Source organism: Moschus berezovskii, chromosome 18 (genome assembly GCF_049115385.1).
Source record: "Moschus berezovskii isolate FMDL1 chromosome 18, NW_MosBer_1.0, whole genome shotgun sequence".
NCBI classification, from domain to species: Eukaryota; Metazoa; Chordata; class Mammalia; order Artiodactyla; family Moschidae; genus Moschus; species Moschus berezovskii.
This window is the reverse complement of record NC_142477.1, coordinates 67,802,727-67,825,710: the sequence shown is the minus strand read 5'-3', so window position 1 is coordinate 67,825,710 and position 22,984 is coordinate 67,802,727. Positions and strand designations below refer to the sequence as shown.

At 38.0% G+C, this 22,984-nt stretch overlaps 1 protein-coding gene across 1 annotated transcript in view; it reads right to left on the bottom strand.

Annotated features, from left to right (window-relative positions):
* Window positions 1-19,870, bottom strand: part of BDP1 (BDP1 general transcription factor IIIB subunit) — an 88,044-nt gene extending 68,174 nt beyond the window's left edge. Inside the window, exons 1-9 of the mRNA XM_055421894.2 lie at window positions 19,415-19,870; window positions 17,720-17,996; window positions 15,790-15,899; window positions 14,864-14,923; window positions 12,708-12,833; window positions 11,388-11,521; window positions 10,078-10,172; window positions 4,088-4,142; window positions 2,290-2,433 (exon numbers count right to left, since the gene is read on the bottom strand). Coding sequence (XP_055277869.2) covers window positions 2,290-2,433; window positions 4,088-4,142; window positions 10,078-10,172; window positions 11,388-11,521; window positions 12,708-12,833; window positions 14,864-14,923; window positions 15,790-15,899; window positions 17,720-17,996; window positions 19,415-19,626 — 1,213 coding nt within the window. The 5' untranslated portion in view covers window positions 19,627-19,870. The remainder of the gene's footprint in view (window positions 1-2,289; window positions 2,434-4,087; window positions 4,143-10,077; window positions 10,173-11,387; window positions 11,522-12,707; window positions 12,834-14,863; window positions 14,924-15,789; window positions 15,900-17,719; window positions 17,997-19,414) is intronic.
* Window positions 19,871-22,984: the final 3,114 nt, after the last annotated feature.

Below are 22,984 nucleotides of genomic sequence, written 5' to 3'. Positions count from 1 at the left end.
GGGTTCAGTTCAGTCCCTCAGTCGTGTCCAACTCTGCAACCCCATTGACTGCAACACGCCAGGCCTCCCTGTCCATCACCAACTCCCAGAGTTTACTCAAACTCATGTCCATTGAGTTGGTAATGCCATCCAACCACCTCATCCTCTGTCATCCCCTTCTCCTCCCGCCCTCGATCTTTCCCAGCATCAGGGTCTTTTCAAATGAGTTAGTTCTTTGCATCAGGTGCCCAAAGTATCAAAGTTTCAGCTTCAGCATCAGTCCTTCCAATGAATATTCAGGACTGATTTCCTTTAGGATGGACTGATTGGATCTCCTTGCACTGGGGTGGGTAGCCTTTCCCTTCTCCAGGGAATCTTTCCAACCCAGGGATTGAACCCAGGTCTCCCATTTTTATTCAAAAAAAGTCAAACAAGATTTTAAAATTAAGAAAATACTCTGGATTTATTTTTTTATCAGAATAATAATCAGCAATTTTAAAATTCTGACCTGTAACAAAATACCTGAAAAGTTCTCACATTACAGTGGGGTACTTATGCTATCATCTATAACACAGTAATCACAAGATTATTGATAGATTAGTATATTTATTTTAGTTTCCCAGGGCTAAATAAGTTAAAAAATTGACTAAAGAATGAAACGACTTTGCAGTCATTAACACAAAGTTTAAAAAGACAGGGGAACTATGCTCTAGAGAAAGAAGTTCTATATTGGCTGTGTGCAGAAAGAGTTAACAGAGCAGGACTCACTGCACTCCTTTGAAAGGCCTGCATAAGAGGTTGGGCTGTGTCTGGAAACTTGGGTCTGGGGAAGAGATCCATCAGTCTAACTGACAAAAGTGGCTCACTATACCTAAACTGTTTAACAAACAATGTGGTTTATGCTGAACAACTGCGTTCCTTCTGGGCATTTTGAATTCCGGTACATGCCAGGAAGATGATGTCTACATGACCAACCTCTAAATAAAAACCCTGGGTGCTGACTTGGTAATAAGCTTCCCTGGTAGACATTTTTTTTTTTTTTTTAAAGTTTTTTAGTTTTTATTTTTTGGCTATACCACACAGCATGTGGGATCTTACTTCCCCCAAGTGTGTTAGCCATTCAGTCATGTCTGACTCTTTCCGACCCCATGGACTGTAGCACAGCAGGCTTCTCTGTCCATGAAATTTCCCAGGCAAGAATATTGAAGTGGGTAGCCATTCCCTTCTCCAAGGAGATCTTCCCAACCCAGGGATCGAACCCAGGTCTCCTGCACTGCAGGCAGATTCTTTAATCTGAGCCACCAGGGAAGCACCTTTGTTTCCCAACCTGTGATCAAACTCATGCTCCCTGCGTTGGAAGGGTGGAGTCTTAAACACTGGACCCCCTTACATATCTCATTCCTACATGATGTTGGGAAATTAAGCACACCCCATGTGACTCGTGGACACCTGCACCTGTTTCCCCCAGACTTTGACCTGTGTGCCTTCTCTCTTTGACAATTTTGCTCTGCATTCTTTCACTGTAGTAAATCTCAGCTATTTGTACACTATATGCTGAATCCTGTGAGTCTTAGCAAATGATTGAATCTGGGGGTCCTCTTGGGGTCCCCCATCAAGACTCTCACAGTTCTAGGTTGAGTTCTGCTGCTGTCATTTCTAACACTGTGATACGTTAAGAAAAAATGACAGGATCTCTGAGGTTATTTCTGGGTTATTAAAACAAAAGGAAAGGGGCTGGGATGTACAGCTAACACATAAAGTTCCCTATAGTTCAAATATTCTTTAAATTATAAGATTATAGCTAAACATTGTCCTCAGATCAATTCAAATAGTTAAGAAAATATAAGCCTAAAAACAGAAATACCCACATGTAAAAAATTTCCTACCTGGTATAAGTCAACATTAACCCTCAGAAATAAGTTGTGCTCAAACAACACAATTTAGTCACAAGCTCGAAGTATTAGCCTTCCATTTTTGATTATATTAGACTTTTGAGCCAGATTTGATTTACAGAGAAAAATAATAAGTAAGCAAACATGACACCTCAAAATTCTGATGCTCCTTTATTAGCTACAACTATGCGCCAGATACAAGAAAGATGTCAAACAGCCCAGTTAGGCCAATTATAAAATTATAAAGGGAGCTGCTATTTGTGGTCAGTTAACTAGAAGACTGAAGAAAAACCAATTCCCTCCAATCAGATGTCTTAATGATCTCAACTACCTGAACTATGTATGAATGCCCTCAGACTTTAGGGACAATACTGTAAGTCTATTCTTACTAAGTAAAATAACTCTTTTCAATAAATACCTTTTACATTTTTCCGTGATTTAGATGATTTCTTCTCCTTTGAACTCTGATTTTTAACAGATTTTTGTTTTCTTTTCTCTTCTTCGGCAAGAACTTTCTGAAGCAAATGAGCAAAAAAATCGAAGTCAAAAGGGCGCTTTTCCTCTGTTTAAAAAAAAAAAGAACCTTCAAGTTTTTATTTTAAGAAAAAGGAAAAGAACTTCCAAGTTTTAATTTTTCTTAAGTATCATAACAACAAAAGCAAATGAGCTTATCAGTAAGAGAACAAACAACTTTAATCACTATAGTACAGTGACATAACAGAATCCCACTGAACAATAAAATAAGACGTTCTAGAATAAGAGAAACTAACCTATGATGATTCAAATGGAAAACGTGGCTGCCTGGGTTGGTATTAGGAGTGGAGACTGACTAGAAAGGGAAAAGAGGGGCCTTTCTGGAGAGATGAAAATGTTTCATGGGTTGTTTAGAGTGGTGGTTACACAGGTGAATTATCAAAAGTCAAACTATAAACTGCACTGTGCATAATTATAAATAACTTTTTTAACACTGGAACGACTAAAAAGTTCTCAACAGCCTACCACCCACTTTATGTCCTCACTTTATTACAACCTTTCACTATTAACTCTACTCTTTCAAATATCAGCAAAGGAGGAAGTAAAGGAACATTAATCAGGACCATTCCACTAAATACCCATTAACAGTAAAACAATTGCTACTATAAAGCACCAAACAGTGAATTTTAAAGGCTTTAGAATGGTCTAACAATGACTCCACACCATAGATTTATGGATTCTTTTCTGATTCAATATAATGAAAAGTTTCAAGACCACTTCTCTAAAATGGAGAGAGTTGAGGACTACAACATTCCAGATCCTCCAGGAGCCATTCCTGGAAATGGTTTTCCTGAGGACTCAATACCATATTGATAAGTTGCAGTGTCCACTCATCGACCTTTGTGTCTATACTCAGAAAATAAATGTACAGAGCTACACAATCTAAGTACCTCTCTTTAGAATTTTTTTCTAAGATGAGCACTACAGCAAATGAACATAGAACACATTAATCATGAAATGTTGGTAATTATCTTCCAAACAAAGAATACAGGAACTACTTCAAATAGTACATTTAATTCTGTTTTTCTTTACAGATCCCTTGATGTATTTCTCTGGACTTAAAGACAAACTAATAGCCTCATTATGAGGCTATTAGTTAAAAACTGAAAGGTATACATAATTCTTCAAATCAGGTCTAAATTCAAATGTCACACCTTTAAACAGATCTTCCCTGAATATTCAAACTCCCTCTTTTTTGAATCTTAGGAATTAATCACTATCTGTAATTATCCTGCTTACCAATTATATTCCTCCCCCACCCACTTAGACTTAAGGCTCTAAAAGCAGGATTCTCATCTGCCCTGTTCACCATGATATGCTCAGTGCCTACAACAGTAACTAGCACAGGGCAGGTGGTCTGTATTACCAACTGAATAATGGACTTACCATTGTACGGAATCATTTAACGGTGTCTTGCAGAAACAAGGAACTAAACGGTTTCCTCAGTCCCTCTAATTTCCTGGGCCTCAGAAACCTGCTTAATCGCTTCTTGATGCTTTAGTTACTCCCTTCCCTACAAATCTATATCAACTGCCAGACCTGAACTGCTAAAGAGAAAAATTTCCAGTGCTACTCTTTCTATGACAATAGAAAACCTAAAACACACCAGAACCAAAGACAAAATATTGGTCTTTTGTGGGGCTCTTCAAACCATTCATTCTTAAGGAGGTGTGAATACTTACGGAAAGCTTTGTCTATTCTCCATCCATTTGTTTTCTCTTCACGTTTAAATTTATTCTGTTAACAAAACAAAACAAACCCTATGGTAATTTTCTCCTATTAAACAAGTGAAGATTATGTTTAAAAAATTGCATCAAAGTAAAATTCTTATAATAACATATGATTCTCTAATAAATAGAGAATAATAAATAACTTACTAATAGGCAAATTACTTAAACCCTTAGCTTTTAAAAAATAGAGATGAAAGATTTCTACTAAGCTCTGTGCTCCTCAAGATCAATAACATGAATTAGCAATGGAAGCTGATTTACAGAGGACAGAAAATAAAAAATAAAGTTGACTAGCACGGAAACAGATCAAACTGTGATCAATTAAGCTAACTAGGACACAAATAAGTGACTTCACTTTCACTTTTCACTTTCACACACTGGAGAAGGAAATGGCAACCCACTCCAGTGTTCTTGCCTGGAGAATCCCAGGGATGGCAGAGCCTGGTCGGCTGCCGTCTATGGGGTGGCACAGAGTCGGACATGACTGAAGCAACTTAGCAGCAGCAACAGCAGTAATAACTCTTTAAAAATTAGTATACTTATATCAAGTTAAACCTCTTACATTATTATTCTAATATGTTTTTAACAGCATGAAGGGGAGACTGTACAGAAACAGATGAGAAAAACTTGGAAGCTGGCCAAGTTTATCTTTAGAACCTTCTTTATATGAAGGAACATTCCCTAATGCTTTCCTGAGCACCAAAGAGCCCCATTCCCAATTTTACTCCAGATTACCTCCTTTAAGATGGAGATGGTTAAGGTTTAAGGCTCAATGCATCCTAAGACCCAATTCTATTCCAGATAACCTCCTTTAACATGGAGATGGTTTAAGGTTCAATGCATCCCAAGACCTTCAGAAAGTCTGAGGGCATACACATACACATCCTAGGGGAGGGAATGATTAGCCAATCTCTCCCTTTACAGATCAGTGCTCTAAAAGCTTTTATTAAGAATACAAAAATCCTATTATTGAAAAAAGAAAGAGAAATCACACACAATAATCTCTTCACTGACCCCTTCTTCCCTCCAAAAGAAACTACCCACTAAGCTGACTTAAAAGCAATCACTTTCTTGCATTTCCTTACTGTTTATCATCCAAGGGTACATCATTAAGCTCTATAGTTTAACCTTTCCTATATTTTCCAGTATTTTGGTCATCTGATGTGAACAGCTGAGTCACTGGAAAAGTCCCTGATGCTGACAAAGATTGAGGGCAGAAGGAGAAGAGGATGTCAGAGGATGAGATGGCTGGATGGCATCACTGATGCAATGGACATGAACTTGGGCAAACTTTGGAAGATGATGAGGGACAGAGAGACCTGGCGCGTTGCAGTCCATGGAGTCGCAAAGAGTTGGACACATTTTTTTTATATGACTAACGTTTTTCAATCTACAGATTATTCCTCTTTTCCATTCTTCCTAACCCTTACTACCAAGTAAAATAGAAGTTTCCAAAGAAGATCATCTTTCTCCCTTAAAGATCATATTATTCTTTAAACATTTCCTCAAAAGTTAACAAAAGTCATATCAACACGTAACAGAAGTCACATAAAAAGAGACAGGCTACAATCACTAAATATCCTGAAGAAGGCTTTAGGCATTATTCAATTCTAAAACATGGCTGCAACATATTTTATCTAATTGAGAATATAGTTCAGAACAATTTAAAACTTTTAAGAATGTATTGATATTAACCATTCTTTTTTAGGCCTCGTCATGCTTGTGAGATCTTAGTTCCCTGACCAGGGATCAAACCTGGGGGGCCCAGCAGTGAAAGCACGGAGTTCCAACCACTGGACCACCAGGGAATTCCCTGATATTAGTCACTGAATTCATGCAGCAATCACTGTAAAAAAATTCCACGATCATAAAATAAATCCAATAACTTCCACTTTTGGTCTTGACAAAGTAACTGGTAATGGACTTGTTCCACATATCCAACCCATCATAAATACCTTTAAAACGGAACAAAATAAATGCATCAACTATTTTTAAGCACTGGATAACACTACAATCTTGGGAGAGCAAGACCACAATTCCACAATCCCAGAAAGAAGGGAAACACAAAAGATATACCAACTTTCACTCTGACTCTCTTTCTGGGCTAAATTTCCTAACCAATGAGAGAGCAAGAAAAGCCAAACAGAGCCCAGAGATCCCACTGAGAAAGTAAAGTACTTTCAGAGGCAGGTTCTACAGAGAAGAGAGATATTTAAAGAGGAGTCTCACAAATCTGGTAGAGGTATCCCATAGGTGGCTGGCCCACAGCTGGGTTCCATAAGCCCTCAGTGTGAAGCCTAGTAGAGAAGGGATGGGAGCAGAAAGGAGACCCAAGAAGCCGCGCAACACAGGGAGATGGTAGGGCCAATCACACCTGAATGCAGAGACTTTGTTTAACACCCACACACTCACCGCAGACATCAGAACCACCTGAGAGCAGCCTTTCTCAGTCAGGGTTGTAGCATGAGACTTAAGAACCAGTGCCCCAAGGCATCTACTACACATAATGAATTATCTTCTTCCCTATATATCTAGAATGGTATAACATGACCATTCTTGGAAAAATCAGAAAACAGTAACTCAAACTATCTTCTGTAATTCAGATGAGAAACCAAGAGTAAGGATCAGTCTTAAGAAAGCCTAAAACCGAGATTTCATAAGAAGAGTTGACAATACAGAAATAAAAACTCTGAAGGAAAAAAATAAAAACAAACATAATCCAAACACTGTGTAACACATTATCCACCATGTCCAGCCTTTAATTTAAAAAAAAAAAATCCACAAAAAAACATGAGAAAAGATAGGAAAAGGTGCTGCATGATCAAGCAAATAGTCAACAGGAACAGATTTCAGATGTTGAAATTAGCTGACAAGAAAGTTAAGCAGCTGTTATAAATATATTCAAGAATCCAAAGGAAAATATGGAATGAACAGACACAGAAATCTCAGCAGAGGAATGGAAACTAAGAAAAATAACCAAGCTGAAATCCCATAAATGAAACAGTCACTGAATAGACTTAACAGCAGATTGAAGACAGCCGGAGACAAGATCAGTGCACCTGCAAACATGGTAACAGAAACTAACCAACTGAAATGAAGAAAAAAGACTGGGAAGAAGACCGACAGAGCATTAGTAATCTGTAGCACAATATCTCGCAAACTAACTCATTTAAGTGGAGTACCAGAAATAGGGAACACAGACACAAAAGGCCAACCAGAAGTTATACTCATATTCTTGACTGTAAGGAGGATCACGACTCCTAACCCCTGTTTTAGGACAAGGAATGATAGCAAAGATAAATAGGGACATTTCCTACTAATAAAAGGATCAATTCAAAAGCAAGCTAAAATGTGAATGCACCCAATAAAAGAACTTCAATACACATGAAGTTCAAATCACACCAAAAACTGATCAATTTAAAAGGAGAAACACAATCTATAACTGTGGTAAGAGGCGTCAACTCTTCTCTCAGACAACCCCACACCCAACAACTGCAGAATACATGTTCATTTCAAGTGCACGCTCACCGAGAAGAGAGTACAACAGGTTTTAAAATAATCTCAACAAATTTCAAAAAGACTGAAATCTTAACAGATTATGTCCTGTGACTTTCACAGTGTCAAAGAAAACAATAACACTAAGATATTTAGACATGTCCCAACGCTGGAAATTAAACACACTTCTAAACAACTGACATGTCATGGAAGAAATCACAAGGGAAACTAGACAATACTTTTAACTGAATGACAATGAAAACAGCTTATCAGTATTATAGGCTAATCTACAGCTAGCTTTAAATGTCTTCAATTTAAAAAAGAACAGTTTAAAATCTACGTTCTAAGTTTTCATCTAAGGAAGCTAAGGAAAAAAAATAGAGAAAATTAAACCCAAAGTAAGTATAGGCATAAACCTTGCAGACACTGCAGGTTCAGTTCCAGATCACTACGATAATGTGCATACTGCAATAAGCGAGTCATAGATTTTTGTTTGTTTCTCAGTGCACACAACAGCTGTTTACATCACACTGAGGTAGTCTGTTAGGGGTGCAATAGCATTATGTCTAGAAAAACAATGTATATACTTAATTTAAAAATTCTTCATTGTTAAAAAATACAAAAAAAAATACAAACCATCATCAAACTTTTAATTAAAAATAAAATTTGCAGTATGTGTGAAGTGCAATAAAATGAGGTATGCCTGAAGAAGGAAGGAAATGCTAGACTTTAAAAAAGAAAGACAAGGAAAACATATATACAGTTGATAACACAGCTAAAAGTCAGTTCATTAAAAGACTTTGGAAGTCAAAAACCTTTAGCAAGACAAGGAAAAAAGAGAAAAATCATCAATCAGTGAGATATATCCTACAATAAATCCTACAAGCATTAAAATGTAAGTGAATAGTATGAAATGTATGCCTATAAATTCAACAACTTAGCATCTAAACTGACACAAGAAGAAAATGAAAACATAAATACCCATATCTCTATTAAAAAAATTGAATTTATAATGAAAACCCTTCCTCCAAAGGAAACTATAGGCCCAGATGATTTCACTGGTAAATTATATCAAACATTAAGAGGAGAAATAATACTAATCCTAAATAAAGTTTCTCAGATTTCAGGAAGGGAACACTCTCCAACTCATTTTCCATGACCACCAAAATGCTGGTACCAAAAACACAAAGGCACTAAAAGAAAATTACAAACCAATACTGTCATGAACAAAAGATACAAAAAATCCTCAATATATTAAAAATCAGCAACACATAAAAAGAATACAGTATGACTAACTGGGATTTATCACAACAATACAAGTTTGGTTCAAAATTTGAAACTCAATATAATTTACTAGTCCATTTTTACTTTTCTGTACTTTGCCCAAAGATTTGCTGGGACCACATTAAATTTTTTTTTCCCACACTAAATTTTTAAGGGAAGAGTCTAAACTATTTTTAAGAGAAACAGTCTCAGTTCAGTCGCTCAGTTGTGTCTGACTCTTTGCAACCCCATGAACAGTCTAGTGACAAATTTATCATTAATTACTCAGATCCGAGAGCTCCCCTAAACAATCAACTTCTAGCCTTCAAAAACTTTAACATTTTGTTCTCATTATATCAGAAATTAATATTCAAAAAGGAACATAAAGAATATAAAAGATCCCTCATCTTTTACAGAAATAGAAAGACCATTACACTATACAATGGTTCCCAGTAAATCAGTCTATGCCTGATCTAGTTCAAAAAAAAAAAATCTAACTTTCCTAATGGTCCCTTTAATTAATGAAAAAGGTTGCATAAAAATCTCACTATGAATTAGAAATAGCATTATAGCAACACAGTGTGCACTCAAATGCACTCCAACCCAGGAAACTTATGATGAGGCTGCTCAACAAAAAGAACCATAAGACAGAGAAAGATCATTCTTGTAGGCATATTTAAGCACTAATTGATAAACATCATTGCTGTTGTTAATAGTATCACTTAAAAAAAAAAATAGTATCACTGGTTGTCCTCAAAGTTAAAGTGGCCTAGGAAAGCAACAATTAGAGAACCACATAACTCAGCATGTTCTTTTCCTAGAAAATTCAAAGATACATTTTGTGTTCAAAATCTATCCTTAACTCCAAAATTTTGGTACATTTATTCCTCTTCATTATCTAACTCTACTTTTTACCTCAGTTTCATTGGCTTTGTTGGTATGCCCTCAAATCCATTATAGAAGTGGAAAGATATAAATAAAAACATATAATGCTGAGGTTAAAGAGATAGTACTCATTTTAGAATGGAGAAATGTTATATTACACTACTTTTTGAATGATAAAGAAGGACAAATATACCAAAAACACAGTAGTAAAAAAGGATGGACTGAGATTTCAACCAGAGTTTAAAAGACAGTAATTTTTAATCTTTCTTCAATCAACAAATGTAATGGGTTTACTTTACCTTAATTTCTATTCTTGCTCTGTGAGGAAAAAGCTGTCCAATCATAGAAAAGTCAGTTCCCACCATGCTGATGGCTAAAAAAAACATATCTGTCTCTGTAAAAATAAAAGATTTAGAAAGACTGAGAATTAATCTTATAAATATTTCAGAGGAAAAAAATCTTACGTAAGTATATAAAAGTGTTAAGTCACTCAGTCGTGTCTGACTTTTTTGCAATTCCATGAACTGTAGCCCACCAAGCTCCTCTGTCCATGGGATTTCCCAGGTAAGAATACTGGAGTGGGCTGCAATTTCCTTCTCCAGGGGATCCTCCCAACCCAGGAATCAAACCTGGGTCTCCTGCATTGCAGGTAGATTTTTTTACCATCTGAGCCACCAGGGAAGCCCTATGTAAGTATATATTTTGAGTTAAAAGTAAATTTGACAATACTGAAGTTTTTATTAAAGTCCATCAAATCTTTAATCACAGAAATACACCTATGAACACATACACAGACATAGTTCAATTTTACTGCAAGGAGCCTCATGGATCTAAAAACACCTTCTTCAAACTTTTATATAAAAATATGGTTTAAGAAATTTGCATGTTCATACTAAAGTAGCTGGAATTTTTAAAAAGACATTCTGCCTATCTGGTCTTCAAGGGTCTTGAAGAAAACTTTCAGCTGGAACCAGTATATTAAAAAAAAAAAAAAGAACCAATATATTGCTCCTATGTAAGCAACTAAGATGTGCTAAGTAGTACATGAAAGAAAAGCAGCTAGAAAAATACTTAGGAACAGAACTAGCCTCAAGAGAACAGGGCTGGGAAACTCAGAAATGCATTCTGTATTACTCTGCTGTGTCTGAATTTTTTCCCAAAACAAACTGTACTATTTTTATAATAAAAAGTAAGTAAAACAAACAACAGCATGCAGTAAGTAATATATACATTTTTACATGTACTTTTTATCATTAAAGACTGTATTATACAATAGTGAAGTAGAATATTATTATGAGCATTAAAAATATTGGTAATTTTTCATTAAAATGATATTTGTTGCACAAGGATTTGACAATGAAGAATATTCCAGCTGAAATGATCATAAGACTAACCCCTAAAAAGATGTCTAAGATAAAGTCAAAGACATAGTTCTATGGTGGGGGACAGGGGAAAGGTGCCAATAAAATTAGCTAGAGAAAAAAACTAGCTGGTTTGCATTTTTTTTTTTTTTTACTCAGGGGATACCTGGTATAACACAGAAACCAAGAAACAAATTCACTTCATTTCCAATAAATAATCTACATAATTTAAAATGAAAATCAGTTACCTTTATTTGACCATGGTTTAGAGTAGTAGCTTTTCCTAAAGCTGGAATATGTAGTTGTAGAACCACGCTCAAATATGGGGTCATTTTCCTCAACAACACAGGGACCTTTTGTCCTTAAAACTTCTACAGTTAAACTGAAAGAAACATATTTTTAAATATTAAACACGTAAGGAAACAAACAGTAAATGAGATTTAATAGTTATATTCTGAAATTTACCATGGCAAAAACCACATTAAAAGTATAATATACAAAACAAAAAAGTAATATACATTTGAAGTATGCATATTTTCTAAGAATCTGCCAATTTTCATTTAAAATGTGACTGCTAGGGAGCAAAAATTAATGCCAACTTGTTTTCAAAATCCTTAATAGTAATATAAAATCTGTAAAATATCTTTAGGCCACCTAAATAACTGTTTTTTACTGACTTCTGCATGTCTCCTACATTTAACATATCTTATCATGCAATACCCAATAGGGGATATTGAGAAATAAAAGCATTTTATATCTATAGTTTATATTCTGGCACATAAAGCAGTTAAGTATGCTTTTAACAATTTAATGAGCAATAAAATGGACAGGGAGGCCTGGCGTGCTGTGATTCATGGGGTCGCAGAGAGTCGGACACGACTGAGCGACTGAACTGAACTGAAAATCATCATCACAAAATAGTAGAAAACAACATGCATAAACAATTATTATTAACAGCATTTTTTCATTTGTCATAGAATTTATATCCTGTAAAACAATTTATTATTAATTAAACTGTAAGGAGATTTTCCATCCCTCTTTTTTTTTTTTTACTAGTTTATCTTCTTTTTTTAAGAAACACACATTGGAAAGACAAATTGCCAAATTTGAGAAATTTAATGTTACAACTAAGAAATTAAGCCAGAAAGTTAATTAAAAACCATAAAATATGTTTCACTGAATTTTCAACAGTTAACACCACACACCAGAACACGGTAATAGTTAATAAATATTGACATCAAGGCCAAATTAATCTTTGAAATGTATACTAAGTTGCGGACAGCACGTGATTAGTTCAATAGCTCACTTCAACTACCAGTAAAATTAGTAAAACAATGGTAGTAGGTTAGTAGGTGGCAGGTCAGCAGTACCATCTTCTCATATAAAGGACACAATTATAAAAAATTGCTAAAAATTATAAATGAATCTAACCCATTCCATTTATAACATCTATTATGCAAATATAAACATCAGTCAATGTGACAGTGAGAAATACGGAAATTCAATCTCGCTCATTAGACAAAACTCATTTGTTCTGAAAACCACAGTCTCTCCCTCTCTTAACTTACCTTTCTTCATCCAAAATAATAGAACCATCTTCTGCCACTTTTACTCGTGGAACCAGCAAGGGTCCATCATCCAACTCTTCTATTTCTTCGTTATCTTCACCATCAGGAGTAGTCTTGCTTTCTTGCCTATCAAATGTCAAGGTAGGTTAGTTGATACAGCCATCAGAAACAACCCTTGAATACTATGAACGTCTAAAACAAACTATTGCACCTTCAACCTTCTGTTAATAGCTATCTCCCACTTTCGCGATAACCTAACTGAAAATACTGTGTTATTGAGACCACGGCTATAAGATTTCCTCAAATTTTATCTAGTAGCATTTCATAGGAGAAGGAAATGGCAACCCACTCCAGTGTTCTTGCCTGGAGAATCCCAGGTATGGCAGAGCCTGGTGGGCTGCCGTCTATGGGGTCGCACAGAGTCGGACACGACTGAAGCGACTTAGCAGCAGCAGCAGCAGCAGCATTTCATAGGAGTCTTTACTCTCTTTGAAAAGAGAAATAAATGCTCATCTATTCTATTTCAATAGAGCATTGGAGTAAACCATACAGATATTATAAAATTAATAAAAAATAACCCATACAGAATTAATTTCCAAATCATTTTATTACCTCTTGAGAACAATCCTTGGGGGTTAGATTTTCACAGCCATTTGATGCTTGGAGAAGATAAATTACTGTTGCTCTAGACTACACAACAATAAGAGTAGACCAAGAAGCCAAACATAGTTTTCCAAATAACGGTTACAAATTCCATATACTTTCCATTCAATTAGATTATCACTTTAAGGTCTTACTGAAAGAAGCATAACCTATAAATCTGTAAAAACAAAACCTATTTCTGGACTTTTCTACAGTGGATAAGAATCCACCTGCCAATGCAAGGGGCATGAGTTCAATCTCGAGTCCAGAAAGATTCCACATGTCACAGAGTAGCTAAGCCCATGAGCCCCAACTACTAAGCCTTCATGCTGTAACTATTGAAGCCTTCCCGCCTAGCCTGTGCCCCACAAGAGAAGTCACCAAAATGAGAAAGCCCATACACTGCACTGAACAGTAGCCCCTGTTCAACTGCAACCAGAGAAAGCCCAAGGAGAAACAAAAGACCCACGGAAGCCAAAATAATTAATTAATTAAAAATAAATAAAACAATGCAGATTCTAAGAAAAAGATTAGTCATTACAGGGAATTCCCTGGTGGTCCAGTGGTTAGGACTTGGCACATTCACTGCCATGGCCTGGGGTCAATCAATTCCTGGTCACAGAACTAAGATCTCACAAGTTGTGTGGTATGATTCCAAAAAAAAAAAAAAAGGTAATCATTATTTAAGGATTGAACTAATAACCAGAAAATCCCAATGTTTCTGCTATTTTTCCACAATTACAAGTCCACAATAACTTCCAGTGTCTCGGAGGGATTCCTTCTTTATTTTTGGGCTGTGCCGTGTGGCAAATGGGATCTTAGTTCTTTGCCGAGGGACTGAACCCACACCCCCTGCAGTGGAATCACAGGGTCTTACCCACTGGACCACCAGGCAAGTCCTTTTTGCAGACATTTCTTAGGAATAAACTAGTACATATGACAGTGAAAGCTTGTATGCAAAAAGTGACTCCGTAGTGGTGTTAAAACTATACCTACTGAAGGACAGTATATACAGAATGCTAAGAAAAAAAAATGGAAAGACAGAAAAAGAAAAGGCAAAAGGGGAAAAGGGAAAACAAAGTAAAGAAAGAGAAATAGAAAAAAAATAGGTTTGCTTGGAAAGACACAGATTAGAAAGATACATTTAAAGCACGGTAACATTTGTTGCCTTCAGGAATAAGGATTAGGTGGCAGAAAACAAAGTTAGCAAGTTTTTCTCAGTACTTCAGTTCCTTCTGAAATTTGTACCATATGAATATCATTATTCTAAAAGAAAATCCTTTTTAATTCTAAAAACTTTTAAAATCATAACACTATTTATATATATGTAATACACAAATTACAAATACACAGTGTGAGCCTTTCATACTGATTTAAATCAGGCAGCTTTTATTCTTGTTGAGTCTAAAAATTCCTATCACGTGTAATTTAACTAAAATAGGAAGAATCAGTTGATTTCATGTTTTTTAAATGTACCCATAACAGAATATATTCAAAACAGATGAGATGCTTACTCTCTTGTTCGGACTGGTGTCGATGATTTTTCAGTTTTCTTTTCCTGCTCCAGTGATGAACTATCAAACACAAATAAAAACGTACCTTTTAATAAATAAGTAATTTACAGTTTGTCAATTCCATCTGAGGCAAGAAGCAAACAATTTTAACTTGCAATTTTTTTAATGATATACCATAACACTACCACTAATGACGGTGTGGTCCTACACTCAATTTTTCACTCAGAAACTTTAGTTATCAATATAAATAATTTGTTAGGCCTTAAGAAGGGAACACTCTTCCCTCAATTCCTCAACGAAAGCATGAAGCAACCTAGGTGGCTTGTTTCCAACTCCTGGACATCAAACAACTCAAAATCTCGGTTTCTGGCCCTTTCCTCAAATAGGCCAAAGACCTGCTGACTGTGAAACAGGCTACACTGAAAACATGCCACTACTCCCACATTCACCTTCTACACCATCAACAACACAACAACGAGGAGATTTACTATAATCTCTCTGCCTCCCCAGACTAACTGTGATCAAAGAAGTTTTGTTCTTGTAGGACTGGTTAATCAAATGTTGCTATATTTAATTAGGAGGTAGGGTATAAAAGTTCAATCTTTCCTTTAGACCACATTACAGTATGGACGAAATATAAATGGCAATCCAGTCTAAAGAAAAGCTGTTTAGTTGGTTTTTACTGCATCTTGGTAATATAACAAAGGAAATTTATTTTTAATCTCAGAGGTAAAGGTCATCATTTACCATCCCAAGAAAATAGTTACCCAAAATAACACTCATTTTTGTTATAAAATTCTTATCCATATGGACATCACACATGCTAAACATTTCATCTTCATGTTTTTGGAAAGCATGAACTCTAAAAGTGATACTTAAATCACTACACACTCAAAGAAAGTAAAAGAGAAATAAAGATTACTTACGTCATTGGATTGCTTTCTGGCAGATAATATATGAAGTCTCTCATAGTCATTTTGGAACGATCCGGTGGCCTCTGAGTTTCATTTACGGCATACTTGTTTTTCCATTGCTTCTAGATACACAAACACACAGAGACGCACTGTTATTTGACAAATTTAGGGGGATTCCCTGACAGTCCAGTGGTTAAGACTCCATGCTTCCACTGCAGGAGACACGGTTCAATTCCTGGTGGGGGCCAAAAAAAATACATAAATTTTTAAAAATTTAAAAAAGATTTTTAGATGCATATATTTAAGTATAAGCCCATTACTACATTCATTGCAAGTGTATTATTGAGTGTGTTATTCCCATAACAATTATGCCTAATTTTAGGAAAAATTCTATAAACTGATTAAAAAATTGTAGCACGAAAAACCTCTCAAGCTTATTTCCTCCTATATAAACAGTGAAAGCCACTTCACACAGTTGAGATATTTAAATGAGATAAACATAAAGCACGAGGAAGGACTTCCCTGGAGGGCCAGTGGTTAGGGCTCCATGCTTCACTGCAAGAGAGCGAGGGTTCAATCCCTGGACAGGGAACTAAGATCCTGCAAGCCTCAAGGCGTGGACAAAAAAAAAAAAAAAGCACCAAGCGCCTTTCTCTTAGTTAAAAAGGGAGGCACTCTACAAACTAATAATAAAAGTTGACGTTTGTAGGCTTACTAGTTGGTAGACACTAGTCTAAATGTGTTTTACCCATATTAACTAATTTATGCTTCACAACCTTCCAATGAGATGGATACTATTACCAGTCTATTTTACAAATGAGAAAACAGACATGGAAGATTACTTAAATTGTTCAACATCACATATTAATAGTAAGGGAGGACTCTAAAGTTCAGCCCTGAAGTATCTAACTCTAGAGGTTACATGTTTCACTACTCTGTTACACTGCACTTTCAGAAAAAGAATGCAGACTCTATTACACATATACACACATATTTCCCCCATTCATTGTTTCCCATATTGTCAGTTTAGAAACGGAGAAGGCAATGGCACTCCACTCCAGTACTCTTGCCTGAAAATCCCATGGATGGAGGAGCCTGGTGGACTGCAGTCCCTGGGGTCGCCAAGAGTCGGACACAACTGACCAACTTCACTTTCACTTTTCACTTTCATGCATTGGAGAAGGAAATAGCAACCCAATCCAGTGTTCTTGCCTGGAGAATCCCAGGGATGGGGGAGCCTGGTAGGCTGTCATATACGGAGTCACACAGAGTCGGACACAACTGAAGCGACTTAGCAGCAGCAGTTTAGAAAATATTACCAATTCATTTTGCTCAACTACACGTGTCATAATTCAAATGACTGTAACTCATGTCAACTGAACATCCTTGCGAAAAGTCTCACTGAAGGACTAGTTTATAAATATGTTTGTGTATCTGTATGTATGTGTGTGCACACATGAAACTTCTATCTGTCGCCTCCACCAAAAACAATGAAAGACACAAATGAATAAAATACACAAAAATTAATATAGGAGCAAAAACAGCTTACAACTCCATTGTGCTTCTCAATCATTCTCTTAACAAAGGGAGATACTCTATTAATACAAGGGATCTTATTTGGTTTTGTTTCCCACATCAAAATGCTATAGATGCTTGGGACTTCCCTGGTGGTCCAGTGGCTAAGACTCTGCTCCCAAGGAAAAGGGCCTGGGGTCCCATCCCTGGTCAGGAAACTAGATCCCACATGCTACACCTCAGAGTCCACATGCCGCAACTAAAGATCCTGTAAGTTGCAGTGAAGATCAAACCAAGGTTCACTGCAGCCAAATAAAAAAACTTTTTTAATGTTACAGATGCTTATTTTTCCTCCAAATGACAGTCGACTAACATAAAAACAGAAATCTAGCAAGCAACAGTCAAAATTCTGATTTTTCTATCATACCTTCTCTTTCCTCAACTCTTCTTTTAACATTTCCCTCAGTTTCTGGGCTTTGTATATTCGGTATCTGTCTGAACATGGCTGTTTCTCTTTTGTTGGAACAGTGTTTGGCTGTGGAGCTTCTTGATTAACTGGAGATAAAGGATGAGGTTCTGAAGGAACACTGACACTAGGTTTGACCAGACTTGAAGTACTTGGTATTCGCTTTCTTCTTTGTGAAACAGTAGAGGAAGGCTTACTGGATTCTTCAACACCCTTCCCATCATCAGTCTTTTCAACACTGTTGATATTTAAAAAGAAAAAATAAATGGCATTATAGATCTTCTCTGAAACGTTCTAGTCTTAAAAACTAGTCTGACAAAAATCCAAACAGCAAAGCTTTTTGGATTATTAAAATCATAATCAATTATTAAAAATCAATGACTTAAACAGAGGTTTCAAAAAGAAGAAGAACATACAATCTATGGGCTCTTACAATTAGCAAAGACCCACCCAAAAAATAGGAAATATATCATAAAAAAACAGCGCATATTCCCAAAATGTCAAGTCTAAGAAAGCTGTATTCTTGAATTTAAAGGGATCAAGACTACAGAATGAGTAATTTTGTAAATTATCAGTAATCATGCATCACATGTACTTAACATTATCTCTGTGAACTTTATTAATTTAACAGCTGAAGCCCAGGAACACTGCCAACTGCAGCTGGTCTCAACACTACAGTAACTGCTATTTGTATTCCATTGTTGGGAGAAATTCTGAAACAAATTCACATAAAAAACTTGGAAATTACTAAGAATCATTTGAGATCAACAGAAGAAGTGAAGCCAAAAAAAGGAATAAAAAAGAAATTGTCACCTTCCTGTCACAGTATAAAAGAAATTTATGCCATCTCACTGTTATTTAATAGGGTTGATTTTCATTGGTCCCCTCACATTTATAGTATAGAAACACAGATCATTATTAGCTTAACATAGCTTAAATTTAATTACTTTGTTGCCTCACCTTTAAACACCTAAAGATAGGCAACTGTTCCGCATGTCCTGTGCAAGATAAGTTTTTATCAATTATCTCTAATCTCCACAATAACTCTTGAAGTGAGAGTTATCCCCATTTTGCAGATGACTAAATTCTGCCTGAGCAAAGTCTATAACTTGTAAAATTAAGTAGAAGAATCCTGAATCTAAATGTGGTACATGATACATGCTTTTCTGTTCAGAAAACAGGTTCACCAGTTAAAGAGGCACACCCACAAATCAAAACAAGTAACCAGACCTCCTTTCCACTGACATAAATCAGCAGAATCAAAATAACACTGCTTTTCTTTTAAAAATAAATGTTTTAAAAAAAAAAAAACACAACTTACCCCTACAATGTACTTCAAAAGGATGAAAACAGTGGTAACCTAAACGCTCTAATGAATAGTACCACGTGTGAGTTTTCCCGAAGACTGTTGGACCGGGATTCCTCCCACCACTTGAAGACATAGTCCTCTTCCCGAGAATCTATACCCTGTAACAAACCCACACCTGCCACACCGTGGTCAGAGGGACCAACTGCAGTTGGCAGCGTGTTCGTGGGCCTCAACTGTCAGGCTGTGTAAGCGAGGGAGTACTTCTACGCTGAACTTTGCTCAGCTTCCAGGTGACGCGCTCGGAGAGGCGCGGGCAAATGAAAATGCTCCCCTCTGCGAGCACTTACCTGCTCTTGGGAGTCTTTTCTTGGGGCTCCGCTTCCCCGAAATCCAGCGGGGGCACATCTGTGGATTCCGCCGGCTTCGGAGCAGAGGCCGCGGCAGGCTCCGGTGGCCTTGGAACCTCTGGTTCACGCTGGGAACTGGGGGCGGTGGAGGCCCTGGCGCCTGCTCCGGGCCTGACATTCGGCTTCACGCTAAGGCGTGCCCTGCGGAACATGGCGGAGCCAGGGGGCCCGGGGAGGCGGCCCCACGGCCGCTCGCAGCCCCGAGCCCCGGCCGCTGCCCGGAGAGGGCTTTAGAAACTACGCCCTTCTCACAAAGCCACACCACCAGCCCAGCGGCCAGCTACCGCAATTTCGCGCCCCCGCCACCGCCCGGGATCTCCCGCCGCCGCCTCTTCTTCATGACCCTGCTACACTAATAGCTAAGTTTTCTCCTATACCTTGCTCCCCCGCCCTCGGAGAGCGCCGGAACTGATTGCGTCATCACCCAGCGCCGGAGAATGACGTAGGGCGACCGGAGCCATGGTAACTGTCAAGCTAGGGAGCCTGGGTTACCTGGGAACCGGAAATACTGAAAGAGAGACTTGTGGCGGTGTGCTCTTCCCTCTCCAGGGGTCCTTAGGAGTTGTTCAAAAGAGGAGAAGGAAGTAGTAAATTCCTCACCCCACACTTTTATGGAAATTATTAAAATTGCTGGCCTTGGGACTTCCCTGATGATCCAGTGATTCCATTGCAGAGGGCACTGGGTTCCATCCCTGTTAAATAACATCCCACCCGCCAGGTAGTGTGACCAGAAAAATTCTTTTTAAACTACTGGCCATTTTTAGTGAAAATGAAGCCGATCAGTCGTGTCCGACTCTTTGTGACCCCATGGACTGTAGCCTACCAGTCTTCTCTATCCATGGGACTTTCCCGGCAAGGGTACTGGAATGGGTTGCCATTTCCTTCTCCAGGGGATCTTCCCAACCCAGGAACTGGACCCGGGTCTCCCACATTGCAGGCAGATGCTTTACCCTCTGAGCCACCGGGCATTTTTACAGGGTCCTGTAGAACACTGTCTGTTCATCAGTGTCAGGCGAGTGTATGCTCCTCGGTATTTGTCTCGTCGCAACGAAGATTTGGAGTGACGGACATTACAGCCCCCTCAGCGGGTCGCAGCTCTCGGGTCTTGGACAGACTGTGTTATAGCTATCTGGTCTCCAGCGGACCGTGTTATAGGTCTTCGACAAATCAGTGTTACAGCTCTATTTCATTAGGGCACGTCCATCCAAAGACGGGAAGAGAAGAGCGCCCCAGCGCGTGGGGGGGCGGGGCGGGGAGAGAGAGAGCCCCAACCCTTTGGCTCCTCTTTTTATGTTTCTGTCTCCCTGGGCCTGCCCTATGTAAACTGGGCCAGCCAGGAGTGTTGTTTGTTTTACCTGAGGTCCTCACTCCGGTCCTCGGACCTTCCTTTATTCTATTTTCGCGGTCTTTTCTCTTCGTTATCTTTTCGCCACCGCCATTCTGGACTCCTTTTACCTATTCTAACTACCTAATATCAGCACATCCTAAGGCTTAAAAATTCTAAATTGAAGAGACTGCTCTGGTGGTCCAGTGGTTAAGAATCCTTGATCCAATGCAAGGTACGTGGGTCTGATCCCTGGTCTGGGAACTAAGATTCCACACGCCAAGGGGCAACTAAGCCCCTGCACCAGATCTATTGAGCCCCAACTCTAGAGCCCACAAGTTGAACTACTGAAGCCCTTGGGTCCTACAGCCTGTGCTCAGCAACAAGAGAAACCACCACAATAAGTCTGTGCACAGCAACTAGAGTAGCCCTGCCTCTCCACAACTAGAGAAAAAGTCCACCAGCTGCAACAAAGATCAGCACAGCTATAAACAAATAAGGTAAAAAATAAAGTTCTCAAAAAAATTTTAATTGAGTAGAATGTAGATTAAAAATTCAAGTGTTAAAAAGTGGTAATAGTTAATTTCCAAGAAGGGAACTGTGTTTCTGGGAAATAAGTCATGGGAAGAACAACATTCACTGTATACCTTACTGTTAAATGTGAATATAATCTCTGTTCAAAAATTATTATAGTTAATGGGAATTCCCTGGAGGTCCAGTGGTTAGCACTCTGCACTTTCACTTCCAAGGGCACTGGTTTCATCTCTGATCAGGGAACTAAGACCCCACAAACCTTGTGACACAGCCAAAAATTAAAAGAAATTTAAAAGTTACTATAAACTTTGTAAATGAATGTGAGCATTCTTAATATGCTTCAAGAGGGAGCAGTAGAGCAATAAGCAAGGAATACTGGGTGGGAGAAAAAAATTCAACAAGTGAACAAAATAATTTAAGAATTATTAAATGCCATGAAAGAAATTTAAAGGAAATTATAACAGAGGTTAATGGGAGGCTGGCTTACTTTATGCAAGTTAGGGAAGTGCTCTATGATGAGAGGGAAAAAGTCCAGAGAACAGGCTGACCCTGTAGATTGTAGGCCTGTGTTTGAACTGGTTATAGAAGTCCCCTGACTCATAAGTGGAAAACAAAGACCTGACTTCCTTCTTAGAAGGAGAAGAAAATTCTACAAGAACATCTTACTACATTAACAACAAAATGTCAAGGGAATAAAATCCTGAACTGATTAAAGAGATTGCTAGTTCATCCAGAAACAGAAAGAAAAGAGACAAGTGTTTTTAAGAGTAGGAAAACAAGGCTGAAAAATCAGAAGAGATTCCTTTAAGACTGGGAAGGAAATGAAGGTCTGACATGGGCTCCCTCCAGTACTCTGGAGAGGGAACAAGACTTTAAACACACCTAAGAGAGCTCAAGGACTTGACAAAAATAACCCCTGTTGAAGATATCTCAAGAATGTCAGAGCTACTGCCAGAACCATACAGTTTTGGACAGCATATTCTGGTATACACTGAAGACACCAGACCTTTCCCCAAATGTCCTGTTTCACCTAAAAGTCTATGGTATTCACACAATTCTGTGGGTAAAGATGTAAATAATGACTAGGATTTAATTTCCCATTTGTAAAGTGGTGGGACTACAGTTCAGTCGCTCAGTCGTGTCCGACTCTTTGCAACCCCATGAATCACAACACGCCAGGCCTCCCTGTCCATCACCAACTCCCGGAGTTTACTCAAACTCATGTCCATCGAGTCGGTGATGTCATCCAGCCATCTCATTCTCTGTCGTCCCTGTCTCCTCCCACCCCCAATCCCTCCCAGCATCAGAGTCTTTTCCAGTGAGTCAACTCGTCGCATGAGGTGGCCAAAGTATTGGAGTTTCAGTTTTAGTATCAGTCCTTCCAATGAACACCCAGGATTGATCTCCTCTAGAATGGACTGGTTGGATCTCCTTGCAGTCCAAGGGACCCTCAAGAGTCTTCTCCAACACCACAGTTCAAAAGCATCAATTCTTCGGCAATCAGCTTTCTTCACAGTCCAACTCTCACATCCATACATGACCACTGGAAAACCATAGCCTTGACTAGATGGACCTTTGTTGGCAAAGTAATGTCTCTGCTTTTTAATATGCTATCTAGGTTGGTCATAACTTTCCTTCCAAGGAGTAAGCAT